We start from the raw sequence: 13837 nt of genomic DNA, 5'->3' as shown, positions 1-13837 counted from the left end.
CTTCAGATCAACGGATAAATCAACCAGGAGGTTATCAGGACATGTTTTACAAACCACAGAAGCAAACAGACATAGCATTTTCTGCTCAAGAAGTGTCACAATTAGAGATGCACAAACAGGCTTAAAAGGATGAACAAAAGCCAAAGCTACAAGAGCTACACACGGACCCAGGCTGCAAGCTGGCTGAGCTCCTGGCCTCTCCGTCAGCACAGCCTGGGATGGCACCATTTCAAGCCCCCTCGGGCCTGTGTCAGAAGCCATGGCTCCATGATAGCTTCTGGCTGCTGATATAAATGTGCCAAACACCCCCACCAAAAAGCTAGCCCAGACACCAGGAAATGAGCCTATTTTTTATAGTAGAACTAAATGTATACAAAATGTAAATAATTTAGGGTCTTTTCCCTAAGTTTCCACAAAAATTTAAAAGAAACTGTAAGAATACACTTTTCCAAATAATTGCCAACTGAAAACTTTACTCAAGACAAAACACCCTCCCCCACCCCGCCAGAAACCAACCTCCAGAAAGAACCTGAGATAAGAAGGCAAAGAGAATAATTTTTGCCTCAGGTATCATGTAGCATCTAGCCTTAGGATAATGCTGACACACATGTTCGCATGGGCTCTCCATCCTTGGAAAGAAATGTTCGAGAAGACATTAACAGGAGGGTCACACTAAGACCTGACTGGCACCTCGGGGGGCTGACACTCAGCTCCCTGGACACCTGCTACCTGGCGGGTCTGCAGCACCCACACGGCAGCTACTGTCTGCCTCCATCTCCTGGACGGAGAAGGGGAGCCCAAAGGGGCAAGTAAACAAGCCCCGGTCCCCAGCAGGGAGGCACAGGGCGGGGTGTGGCCAGAGTGTGGGCCCTACGGCTCCAGAGCCCACTCTCCCTGCCTCCAAGCTGAACTGTCTTCCTAAAAGCTGACCTGCACAAAGAACCCCTAACGACAAGATTACAAATTGCTGGGACAGGGCAGCCCCGGTGGCGCAGCAGTTTAGCACCACCTGCAGCCCGGGATGTGATCCTGGAGACTGGGGATCGAGTCCCATGTCGGGCTCTCTGTGTGGAGCCTGCTTCTCCCTCTGCCTGTGTCTCTGCCTCTCTCTATATATGTCTCTCATGCATAAATAAATAAAATCTTTAAAAAAAAAATTGCTGGGACAGCAGAGAGGACAAAAAAGCGGCTCGTAGCAAAGGGCTGCAAGGGGACGGTGTTCACATCGGTGCTGACTACACGTGAGAGGAGGTGTCCCTGGAGGACGGGGCAGGCTCACCTGTGGGACAAGCAGAGCACAAGGGAGGTCAGCAGATTGTGCCCTGGGCAGTTCATGGGGCGCAGCACGCCTCTGGGGCCCAGCTACTGTCCACGGCACTCACGTGGCAGGATGCAGAAGAAAGGCACAGTCACAGACCACCCCACCCCCAGTGGGGGGATGAGGAGAACAGCAGAGAACAGCGAACGAGAAGTTGGGTCATCAGAACAGAGAAAGAGAAAGCAAACAGTGGGTAGTATGTCCTCACCCTGAACTCCGCTCTGGTCAACTCATCTCCACAGCACACAGCAGAACCAGAAAAGTACAAAGTACAATAACCGTGATTCATAGTGGGGGTGCAGCCCCTCGAGGAACGGCCCAAAGGATGACCCGTTCACTCAGAAAACAACCAGGAGAAAGGATAGTGTAACGGACACGAGGTGCACACCACACCACCACGCCCGTGGAAAGCCCGCAGCGCACTCCCGCACCAGAGGACGGGAGCAGAGGATCCAACTACCTCATGCCGACACACTGACCTGCAGGCAGGAGCATTTCCCAGGAAGCGTCCACACCACCTGCTCCTTGCATGCTTCTCTTTCCAGCCAGAAGGGCAGTAACCGACCTGTTTCCATGCGCTCCTACTATGGCCAGAGGTAGCAGGGACTCAGAGACAAGCCACGGTGGGCAGGAGATGCTGCTGCATGTGTGCTGTGCTGAGAACGAGTGGGACACCTCGCATGCCCCCATGCAGCCCACTCGCACCGTGTGGGTGCCGGCGTGAGAAGGGATCTGTGCTGGGACGAGGACGCCTGTGTGCTGGCGTCAGAGCAAGAGGCCTCCCCGCTGCTCCCCTAGGCTGGCCTCACAGATCCGGGGAGCTGTATGTAACACATCCACAGGCTCCCTTGCCTTCCAGAAGCCTGGAGGAGTGGCAGGAAGTGGTTCCCTGCAGGGCCAGAGGCCCCTCCCCAGGAGCGGCAGCCACTGACAACATCTCCTCTCCTCTCCTCTGCAGGTTGGCCACGAGGCTCTGACTAGTCAACTTCCGGAGGCAAGAGCAAGAATTTCGGACAGATTCTTAAATCTTGCAGTTGGTGACAGGTGGGGCCCAGCATCCCCCAACTCCCCCGCGCCCTGAGCCTCACAAGCACGTGCTAATGAACCCTCCCGGGGTTAGCACAGTTTGCAGACGCTAAGTGTGAACCACCTGGGCTCTACTGCACACCCTAGCTCTCCTCCAACCCCTGACAGGATCTCTAAATCGGGCCAAGTGTGCAGGCACACACATACACAGAGTGCCCTGCCTCACAGCCCCCGCTGTGTACAGCCAGATCGGAGCAGCCAAAGCAGATCACCCAGGTCTACACAGTAAGATGGGAGCTAAAGGATCATCACTTCAGGACGGAAGGCAGGATCTTCCCTCATTTGTTTAAGTACCTAGGCAAGAATAATAATTTGATACAAATTCTTACATTCATGAGTTTGTGGCTAGGCTAGGGATTTCTCAGCTAGGCTAGGGATTTCTCCTTTAGAAATTAAGATAATTTCTCTTCATTTAGGTCAGAAAAAAAATTTTAATCTCTTAAGATCACTTTAAACTAAGTGCTGAGCCTGTTCCTCAGTATCCTGGGGTACAGAGGAGGAAAGTGACTATGTTATGGGGGACTGCCTCCACCATGGTTTGGCTAACGCAGTACGGTTACACTCGGGGACCTCTTAGAACTGTGCCCCTGGGAGCGCTGGCAGGAGGCACGAAAGAAAGAACACGAGTCTGGCGTGGAGGGTTTGACTCTGTGACTGGTTACTGGGTAAATCACCTAGTCACTCTTGGGCCTGCTTTCTTCATTTGTAAAATGGAGTTGATCGCTCAGCTAGTCGTTAACCGCGGAATGGGGTGGGGGAGGTAGGGGTGTCCATGAACCCTCTAGATGATACGTGACACTGTGTATGTGCATCTGTGCCCCTTTCTAGGTAAAGACATCACTGAAACAAAAAAGGTGAGATTCCCCCCGCAGACTAGTTAGTCATTAAAGGTCCCTGACTTCACCAAAACGTGTATGATTTTATGAGCAGTAAGGGTGCAGGAGCCCTGGGGGGAATCGATCCTCAAAGGCCAATATTCCACAATCGACGCACAATATACAGCCTCACTAACGGGTTTCACTCAAACGTACATGCATACACGTTTGTAAAGTACCTTCCTGAACCTTCATGCTACTGATTAATGTGGCACAGCTTGCTGTGTGTCACTGACATTGTTATCCACGTGTTCACATGCAACATAAAAAAGTGGTTCTGAAATCACGCAAAGGTCCGCCTACAAAGCCTCATGCTGCGTGTGTGGCAGGTGAGCGATCTTCCTCAGGGAATGAGCCAAAGTTCTCTCAGAACCTACATAAAGAAACTGATCTAAGAGTCTTGCTTTGGGCCAACATGAACTCCCCAATGTTGACAGCAGGAATGACACTTTTGAACAGTTAAATAATCAACATACAGAGTAGCTATACAAATCATATGCTAACAATTAAGGACATTGAGAAAAAGAGAACCCTCTCCTCCGGCCCAAACAGTTCAATGCCTGGGATCCAAGGTTCAGAGTTATCTGTTTGAACAATGAAGAAACGGGTAAATTGGGAAAATGGGAGACTCACTTCCAAGAGCTTCAGTTCCTGCACACAGTTATGCAGCAGCTCTAGGGCGCGCTGAGCCACCTCCCACGGCCTCTGCAGGAAGAGGAGCAAGGTGCACTGGCGAGAAAACAGGTAACTGCGCAGATCTAACAGGGTGGCTTCTTGCCTCTGTATCAATTCACGCTTCTCCATATCTATGGGCTTTCGGAGGATCAATCCATTCCAGCTCTTCACCGGCTGGCAGAAAAAAGTCAGCCAGTTGGCACCATCTAAACAAACACACATCATGAAAGGCGCTGACTACAGATGACTTCACCTTCCTGAGATTCCCACTCGGGGCTGTGAGAACTCACGTACCAGCAGGTGGCCCAACAACCAGTTAGTCCCTAGCCATGGGCCCGCCCCCTTTACACTAGCATGGAACAGTCTCGTGATGGGGGGACAGAGCAGTAGCCACGAGTAGTCCCACCCCTGCGTGGCAATCGATGATGAGCACAAGACCATGAGGCACACCAACATACCATGCCCAGGGGTCATGACCAGGTCGGGATGCAACTGCACCCTGGCGGGCTAAGGCGTCAGGGAGACCTTAGGCTCCGTACTCAGGTCTGAGAGAAGGCACAAGGCCGGAGCATACTGGGCCAGCTCCTCTCTGCCTGCATGCCAGACATTAGCTTGTTCATATGATGTGGTCTTTCTGCCTCCCTTACCCTGTCCTTCTTTACTGAAGCCTCATGCCTGTCTCTAACTCAACCATGTCAGCTACCTGAATCACAACCCTAGAGGAAAGGACAGTAGGTACAAGGAAAGAGTAGTAGCAGGAAGCAGGAGGGAAACATCCTTGCTTGTCAAAAATTTCTAACTAGGCTCCGCAATTCTAACTTATAGCTCCAGACTCAAGCATGGCCTTAAAGTAAGCCTAAAAGCCCACGATAACTAGTCATTCAACCCATATGGCAAAAATTTAATCTATTTTTCTCACTTCAAAAGAGAGCTGTTGTACCATTTCATCATGCTGCATTCCCACCAGGAAGCAACTCAATATTGGCAAACTGATGTTACTAAACATCTCAAATGCCAAGTGCAACTACCCTTTACTGACCAGAACTTATACTCAGAACTGCTCAAGTGCACACTGAGGGAGGTGCCTACACCAGCAGGCCCCTCTGTCCGGCCCCCTGGCCAGCATTCTCCTGGCTCCCCTTCACATTTTACTCAAACCTCTCGGACCACACTAAGACCACCTAGCACTTACCATCACACTCTGCCCCTTCACCCACAACCCCTTCTGACAGCCTGTACTCATTACAATTACCTGACTTGAAGATTTTTATTCCTTTACTCTTTTCCCTTTCACATAAACTCCATGAAGGATGAGGTTTTGTCTTGTTACCTACTATATTCAGAACTGTGCCTGGTACATACAGGGTTCTCAATAAGCATCCGTGAAATGAATGAACAAAAATGAACAATCTTAACATTCACCTGCAAAATGTGGTCCAGGCATACTTTTGGGTTTTAATTTATCCAAGATTTATTTAAAAGCTGAGTGTACAAAGAAATTATGTGAAATATGATGTAAGAAATATGTAAGATATCTAAATATGTACAATATGGAGATGAAAATTAAATTTTTAAAATTTAATTAGTAAATACTTTGCTCTGGTTATGTTTACATTTGTATCTTAGCAAAGTAAGAGATCCAACCTCTGAGCTTCCTAAATTTGGTTTGGAGAGAGAACCAATAGGTGCCATTCATCATCATTTCTAGAAGACAGTGCCCAAGCTAAGTACCAGTACTCATCTTCCTACAGGTTTTCTAGTAGGCACTAGGATTCCTTGAAATCATTCCTTTCTTCAGAAACTTTAGCGTTCTTTCAAAAAGAATACCTAGCAATTACCCAATTGTGTGTGGTGGCCAGAATGGAAACAACCCAAAAGTCCAACATCAAGGGATGGTTGAATTAATGAATGAATCCACAGCAAAAATAACTGAAAACTTGATCTGTTAACTTGGAACAATGTCCATGATGGGCTGTTAATAAGAATAAGAAGCTACAAACATCTATATAATACGATGTCATTTCTAGCGAAATAAGTATCAACCAAAACAGTGAGAATGATTACGAACTCTTTTCTCTGTATGTGGTTTCATTGAGCTAATTTCACACTTCTAAAATAATTCAAGACTTCAAAATTTAAAAAAAGATGTACAATGGTGCCATTTAAAATTCTGCAATGAGCACTCAAATATTACAAAGACAGCTTATCAACAGAAGTACACGATTCCCACTCTTACGCTAGCAAGGAGGCACGGAAATTAGAAGCATAACTGGCCAGCTGTTATGTATAAACAACTCTTTATACCAGAAAAATACCTTCTTTGTAAATGCTTTCTTAAGATGCTCTAACAGTGAAAGTGACTAATTTTTAATTCTCCTATCATTTCCTATTAGAACCATGAGAATATATCCCATATAATTTGCAAAAAACCACAAAAGGTGATTTAATCATTAGGTAAATAAATAATGGCAGCTTCCAGACTATTTACAAGTGGGAAAAGCTATACTAAGAAAGAATTTGCTTCCAAAAGTGGACTACTCACCCCCAGCACCAAAGTTGACAACATATTGAGAAAACAGAGCGTCCAGTTCATCATACTGTACAAGGGCATCTTCAAACTGCTGCAGCATCTCAAACACAAAGGCAAGTTCTTCCTATTACCCAAACAAAAGGTTTTTAAAAAGCAAAAATGTCAATCAACTTTTTGAAACAACACATAGTTATTAAAGTTGCAGCATTAAAAGTAACATTTCTATTATACTAAGTAAAAGTCAGTTTTAGGACCTAAAGTGTCAACATGTAGAAATGCACACAGAGGAGGCCAGAAGAAGTAGGAAAAGGCCTCTATGACCCCTGGAACCATCCATGGCCCTTCAGCAGCAGGGACACAACTGGGCATCCTCTATCTCTGCTACTGCCCTTGCCTTCCCAGACACATGCTTTTTAATTGGCATTCTTCTTGGGGCACCCAGGTGGCTCAGTCAGTGAAGCATCTTCCTTCAGCTCAGGTCATGATCCTGGGGTCCTAGGATTGAGCCTTGCATCGGGCTCTCTGCTCAGTGGGGAGCCTGCTTCTCCCTCTCCCGCTGCTTGTGCACGCACACGTTCACTCTCTCAAATAAATAAATAGGTAAATAGATAAATAAATAGATAAATAAATGAATAAAAATATAAATAAAATTGGCATTCTTCTATATGGAAAAGCTGAACCTTCTCCTCCATTTACTAATCTAACCAACTATCTATATCTATGAGGGTTCATGGATAGGAATTGTATTCCATGGTTAAAATCCAGTTCCATCGTTGTACAGACTGTTCCAGCTATGGCCATGAGGAGGCTCCTTTAGGTGGTGTTAACTTTCTTTTCTTTTCTTTTTTAAGGTTTATTTATTCATGAGACACACACACACACAGAGAGAGGGGCAGAGACACAGGCAGAGGGAGAAGCAGGCTCCAGGCAGGGAGCCTGACGTGGGACTCGATCCCAGGACCCCGGGGTCACGCCCTGGGCTGAAGGCAGCGCTAAACTGCTGAGCCACCTGGGCTGCCCAGTGTTAACTTTCTTTTAATGGATATTCAGCTTGTTTGAGGGTGCTTCCTTACTTTCTGCTAAGTCCTATTCCTGGTCCATCTTGTATTTTCCCTACCCCATCCCTGGAATCAAACACTTCTAGAAGGAGCCCTGGCACTTGTTACTAAGAATGGAGTTTAGAAACCAAGATTTTGGCACTAAGTGTGTTTACATTACTGAGAAATATTTTTTTTCTAGGCCCTGTCAGAGGACAAAGGAAATATATGCATTCATATAATCCTCACACACGTGTCTGTATTTCTGATCCATCCATCCATCTATCCATCCATGGCTTCATTCGGATATCTCAGATTCCAATCCCACCCCACAGGGTTCACTCGGATTCCCCCGTTCCTTGTTTGTAACTCTTAGGAACCAAGTTTAAGAAGTTTGAAAGGTGAAGTGACAGGGCCACTGAAAGGTTTGCAACAATTCAACCCTACAGTGAATTGTGGACTTGTGCAATCCCCTTACACGCACCCAGTCACCCAAATACCACTAAGACACAGGCAACAGTCTGAGATAAGGGTCAACATTTCTAATCAGAACTGGTCTCTCATTTGTTCAAGGTGCATTATTTCTTCAGTAATTTACATATAAGTGCAATTTAAACACAAAAATTAGGTTTTTTTCAGTCAAATATAGTCAACAAGAATAATGAAGCCTAAGGGTATCATTCCTGTCACTCTTTGCAGGGTTAGAAAGGTCCCCTGGAAACTAGCTTAAGACTGTCTTTATTGGAACCCAAGACCATAGAATAAAACCACAGAGGAAATAAATGGCCCCAGGAAGTCACAATGTACCCACGGTGTCATGCAGGTAGTAGGCAACTCCGTCCTCAGGACTGTCACCACCACCAGCGCTTCTCTGCCTTAGTCACTTCCATGGGAGATGCCCAGAAGGCCCAACATACTAACAAAACCCAAATTACTCTGAGGACAAGGCCATTTCATAAAAAGCCAGATGCCAAGCTCTGAAGGAGCAGGAGAGCTGATGACAGAACCACCCAGGAGGCCACCTCGGATCTGCCTGGGGAGCCCAGAGAAGGAAACGGCTGTCAGCTACTGTGTGTTGTCCTTTGGTTTTAAAAACTATGCCAGTTAAGAATTACCACAAAAAACCCGCCTCACTTACAGAGACAGGAAGAGAAAGAGGAAGCTGCGTGGCTGCACGCTGAGTCACGTACCTGGACCATGAAATAGTCACAGAAGCTCCAGCCTGGCTCGGTCCTCTTCTCCCTCAAGGTCCTCATGTCGTCCTCAAATTTGCCTAGGTTTTTGGTAAAAGACATAAGAAGCGATGTCCTGAGTTTGGTCAGGAAGGCATTCCAGGATTCCTGAGTTCGAGAAGAGTCCTTCAGGGGGTCAGAGAGCACGACACACCTGCAGAGACACGGACGGACGGTCTGAAAATCCTCCCCAAGCACAGCACATGGCCCGCGGCTGCTACTTCCCTGCACGGCCAACTGCTGTCCTGCCCCACTTCCTCCTTTGTCCACTGGTGACAAACAGCAGGCAGGTGGTGAGAAACTAGGTTAGGAAAGGTTTCATCATCAACTGGCTTAACGCCCCACGAGCTGTCTGTGCTGCAGAATGATGGGCAGCGGGGAGGGAGAGAAGGCAAGAGAGTGGGAGCCGGCCTCCGGGGCTCCTTGTGGAGTAGGGCAATCACGTCGCCTTTGGCCCCCAAACCTCATCCACGCAGCCCCCTTCAGAAACCTCTCTGCTTCCCTGTAACCAACAGGCCAGGGCTGAGTTACTACCAAGCACGTGAGGGTGGTGACAGCGGGGACCCAGCCTCGCCATCCAGCCGAGCCCACTCAACTCCTCGAGCTCTGCTCTCTAAATCTAGCACTTTCCTATTCACTCTCCAAACCCGGCTGGGCTGACACAGGTCCTCATGGGACCTCTCCCCCGCTGCTCTGCCCTCTGGGCCTCACTGTGATCGCACCACCACCACGGCAGGTGCCAGGCTGTACACCCTTCCCCTCTGTAGACCTATCTCTCCCACCAGAGCCCAGACCGTGAGCTCCACAAGAGCAGGGTTAATAGGTAATTCATAAATAAAAGCTTAAAGAGGGCAGCCCAGGTGGCTCAGCGGTTTAGCGCCACCTTCAGCCCAGGGTGTGATCCTGGAGACCCGGATCGAGGCCCTCTTGGGGCTCCCTGCAGGGAGTCTGCTTATTCCTCTGCCTGTGTCTCTGCCTCTCTGTGTCTTTCATGAGTAAGTAAATAATCTTTAAAAACATAATAAAAGCTTCAAGAATGTGTCTTAACACATAGATATGATATAATTTCACTACAAAAAGAGTATCTGTGGGGCAGCTGCCCGGCTCAGTCAGTAGAGCACGTGACTCTTGAACTCAGGGCTCTGAGTTTGAGCCCCATGTTGGGCATGGAGCCTACTTAGAAGAGAATAGAATAGAATAGAATAGAATAGAATAGAATAGAATAGAGAAAAAAGGGGATCCCTGGGTGGTGCAGCGGTTTGGCGCCTGCCTTTGGCCCAGGGCGCGATCCTGGAGACCCGGGATCAAATCCCACGTCGGGCTCCTGGTGCATGGAGCCTGCTTCTCCCTCTGCCTGTCTCTCTGCCTCTCTCTCTCTCTCTCTCTCTCTGTGACTATCATGAATAAAAAAAAAAAAAAAGAGAGAGAGAGAGAGAGAGAGAGATAAAAGAAAAGTAAAGTAAAAGACTATCCATACTATGGTATGGAAATATCAAAGGCATAAAATTCCAAGTTTCCAATGGATTTGGAAAAGGCAATGTGTCCATCTAAGAGATTGGAAGAGCTGGATTTCTTTATCCTCAGTAATAATAATTTACAAAGAAAATTATTTAATATGAACTCAAATAATTTTAAAATGCTGGAGCTTGGGATCCCTGGGTGGCGCAGCGGTTTGGCGCCTGCCTTTGGTCCAGGGCGCGATCCTGGAGACCCGGGATCGAGTCCCATGTCAGGCTCCCGGTGCATGGAGCCTGCTTCTCCCTCTGCCTGTGTCTCTGCCTCCCTCTCTCTCTCTCTGTAACTATCATAAAAAAAAATAATTAAAATAAAATAAAATAAAATAAAATAAAATAAAATAAAATAAAATAAAATAAAATAAAATAAAATGCTGGAGCTTCAATATTTCTCCTCAGTAAATATGTTGCTTTGATTACTAGCAAGCAGCAAGCTGGACAGATTCTAAGTCTCTGTGCCCCATTATACCCTTTGGAGGAAGAGCCAAATCTCTGGAATTATAAATTGGTGGACAAAAGACAAAAAATGTGCAGCCGCCCATGGTCCAGATGATCCACCAGTTGAACAATGAGTACCAAGAAGATTTAAAAACCGGTAACAGGCTTCAACTCCAGACATTCCGCCCCCTGGTGCTATTTCTTCCCCTGAAAACAAAGGGGTCCCACCAGCTCTCTCCCAGCGCCCCAAAGGACTAACATGCATTGATTCACTCCAGGAGCTGCTGGAACCTATCGGCGGGCCGTTTATCCCTAAGCTGTCCTCCAGGTTGAACATCACCGCCACTCATTCCGGCCCAGACACAGAATTCTCCCCTGAAGCCACAGGGGTGCAAGGGAGAGGAAGCGTCCTGAGACCTTCTGTGTCCCGTGACCCGGTGCTTACCCAGCAGACCCCATGTTCTTTAAGTCCTCTAGCCCTTCTTATGCCCTGCAACTTCTACTGTTTCTAGATCTTTATATATATATATATATATATCTAACAAAAAAGAACCATGCTTCAGAAATTCGCATTAAGTTTGGATGATTCACTCGGAAGGGAGAGCCCAAAACCCTGCTCAGAGAAGGGTCCCCCCCAAGCACGGGCGGCGCTGTGCCCAGGGCAGCCACAGGCAGGGGCCCGGCCCCACCCGTCACGGGGCCACCACTAGCCCCGGCAGCTCGCGGGGCAGCCCTCCGACAGCAATACTCACCAACAGCCTGAAAATTGCACAGAACCTTTGGCCACACAATTTTCCTTTTAGGGATGTACCCTAAGGAAATAATTAAGGACATACAGAACATCCAAGCTCGAAAGATGTTTCCAATGCTGTTCATCCTAAGTGGTAACGCATCCATCCAGCAGAGGACTGGATAAAGACCGAGTACATCACCACTAGGGAGTGTTACACACTCACTGGCAGTAATGGCGGAGAAATACACCTATTGCTCATGGAAACATTTTTATAACATATTAAGGGCAAAAAAGCAAGTATGAAACATTGTGCATGGTATACTGTGCACACACACACACGTGTTCTTTGTGTGCACATAAAGAGAAAAAGTTTGAAACATACACACCAAATACTAAGAGCTAAGATCTATTTTCACTTTACTCATTACCTTCTTCTTACAACCCTACCATGAACATGCAATGTTTATAATCACAAATTACATACAAGGTTAAAATTAAACCAGTAAGCCTCCCCATGGCCAAGTGCACCATCATTTCCAAAGGCCAGAAATCACACCAGCTAATAAAACAATTGCTGATACGGATGTTATCAAACTCATATATATATATAAATCTGACCCCACTCTTTAAAAAATAAAGTACAGATTTGTTAAAGGGAGCTTGCAAATTAATGAAAATCTAAATGCTGGAAGGCATGTTTATATACTGAGAGGAAATGTCAAAAATTTTAGTAAGTTAGATTTTATGTGTATGGATATAGAATGACTCATTACAAACAAGCTAGGCTTTGATGGACTCAGCAGGAACACACTTTAAGCTGTCAGATAAAATTAAAACATAGACTTAAAAGGAATCAACAGGCACTTTGAAAAAAATCTTACACTTCAAACATGTCACAGGTTTAGATTAATATGCCCCATTAGTCCCAGGTTATGTACTTAATAAAATCACACTGAAATGAGACCAAGAGGCCATTAGGTCTGGCCGCCAGTCACCACTCCCCACCCCTTCGCTACCCCGTGCTGCCCACCCCCCCACCCTCCCGAGGAACCCCAGAGCCTCTTGGCGGCTGCTCCTCCTCCTTTCCAGAACAAGTGTGCAGTATTCCCGAACCACACAGGAAGGACACTCAGTCAAGGGGCACCTTGTTGAAATGCGAAGCTGATTCCTTCAGGCTAAGTAACTTATGAATAACAGGCCTTAGGAAAAAGTCCCACAAGTCCAGATGCCATGAAATTTCTCTAAGATGAACCATAAGCTCCACAATCTAACATTTATTTCAAACTATAAGTAAAGTAAGCTTGAACATTACTCTGTGTCCAGAACCATGTGGAACATTAAAAGGAAGCCCACAGTTAAGTTGAAGAACTGTCAACTTACTGGGTGGCCCCGACACAGGATGTGGTCTCAGAATGAGAACAGCACAGGACAGTGTCAGTCATGCTCCCGGCCACATACCCGGGCCTTCCGCCAGAGCCCATCCCCAGCACCTCAGTACCCTTTGCTCGGTAGCCGAGCCCCCGGCTCCAATCTCTTGTCATGCTCTGAGCACTGACTGCCGGGGTGCCATGGGTGTGGCGACGTGGGTGTGAAGCAGTGCCCTGTGTCCCCGTGGGACCACGCCCAGCACCAGACCCCAGGACCCGGGGGGAGTTAAGGCAATGAGCACACCACCACCGGGCACCAGGAGGTAGGCCGGCCTGCCCAGCTAGGCCTCACAGCAGAGAAGGGAGGCGAGCTGCCCCCCCAGGAGACAAAACAGGGCCAGACAGAGAGAAGCAAGGGGAAAGTAGAGTCCGCGCAGGGATGCCGACACTAGACCCTCAAGGTTCCCTTCTACAGATTCTGAAGATTAAGTCAGCATTTTAGAATCTTGGTTCTGAGGAACTCTTGATAGATACGAAGGTAAATGAAACACATGGCGCCCTCACAAAGTGCATGCAGGGAACCCTGCTGTCCACGAGGACGACACTTCCCAAAGCCCCGGCTGCACTAACACGCTCAGGGGATCCTCCAAGGGGACCCCGGTGTGGTCTCTCCCGCCGTAGTTACAACTTCCAGCATTTCAGCCAGTTACCCGGGAGGCCGGGAGGCGGTGACCTGGGCTACTCCTAGTAATCTCTATCACCCAGGGGTCAGCCAATGGGGTAAAATTCAAGGTATACTTACCTGTCACTCTGTTTATTACAAAAATCATTCCTTATTTTGTCCACAATAGAAGTTCGGGGAAGGATGTTGGTTTTGTTTTTTTTCTTGGCATCGTTTTCAACTACCACTATCAGCCAGTCCACAGAGCTATGAGCTTTCAGAACATTCTGCCACTTGGTAAGGTCGTCTTTTACCGTAGCTTTATACACTTCCGTATCCTAAAAACAAATAAGTCACTGTGAAGCAAAGTT

The 13837-nt window shown here is 47.4% G+C and overlaps 1 protein-coding gene across 3 annotated transcripts in view; it reads right to left on the bottom strand.

Moving 5' to 3' along the window:
* The window catches only part of TRAPPC10 (trafficking protein particle complex 10), an 89030-nt gene that overhangs the window by 40793 nt on the left and 34400 nt on the right, over positions 1-13837 (bottom strand). The window contains exons 4-7 of one of the 3 annotated variants that reach the window (XM_038581612.1): positions 13608-13804; positions 8712-8907; positions 6497-6608; positions 3913-4160 (exon numbers count right to left, since the gene is read on the bottom strand). In XM_038581612.1, the coding sequence (XP_038437540.1) occupies positions 3913-4160; positions 6497-6608; positions 8712-8907; positions 13608-13804 (753 nt within the window). Of the gene's footprint in view, positions 1-3912; positions 4161-6496; positions 6609-8711; positions 8908-13607; positions 13805-13837 lie in introns of those variants that run through there. The other 2 variants (XM_038581613.1, XM_038581614.1) reach the window with 2 other exon arrangements.

This window comes from Canis lupus, chromosome 31 (genome assembly GCF_011100685.1).
Source record: "Canis lupus familiaris isolate Mischka breed German Shepherd chromosome 31, alternate assembly UU_Cfam_GSD_1.0, whole genome shotgun sequence".
NCBI lineage: Eukaryota > Metazoa > Chordata > Mammalia > Carnivora > Canidae > Canis > Canis lupus.
Note: the sequence above shows the minus strand (reverse complement) of the source record. Positions and strands in the feature narration are given on the sequence as shown.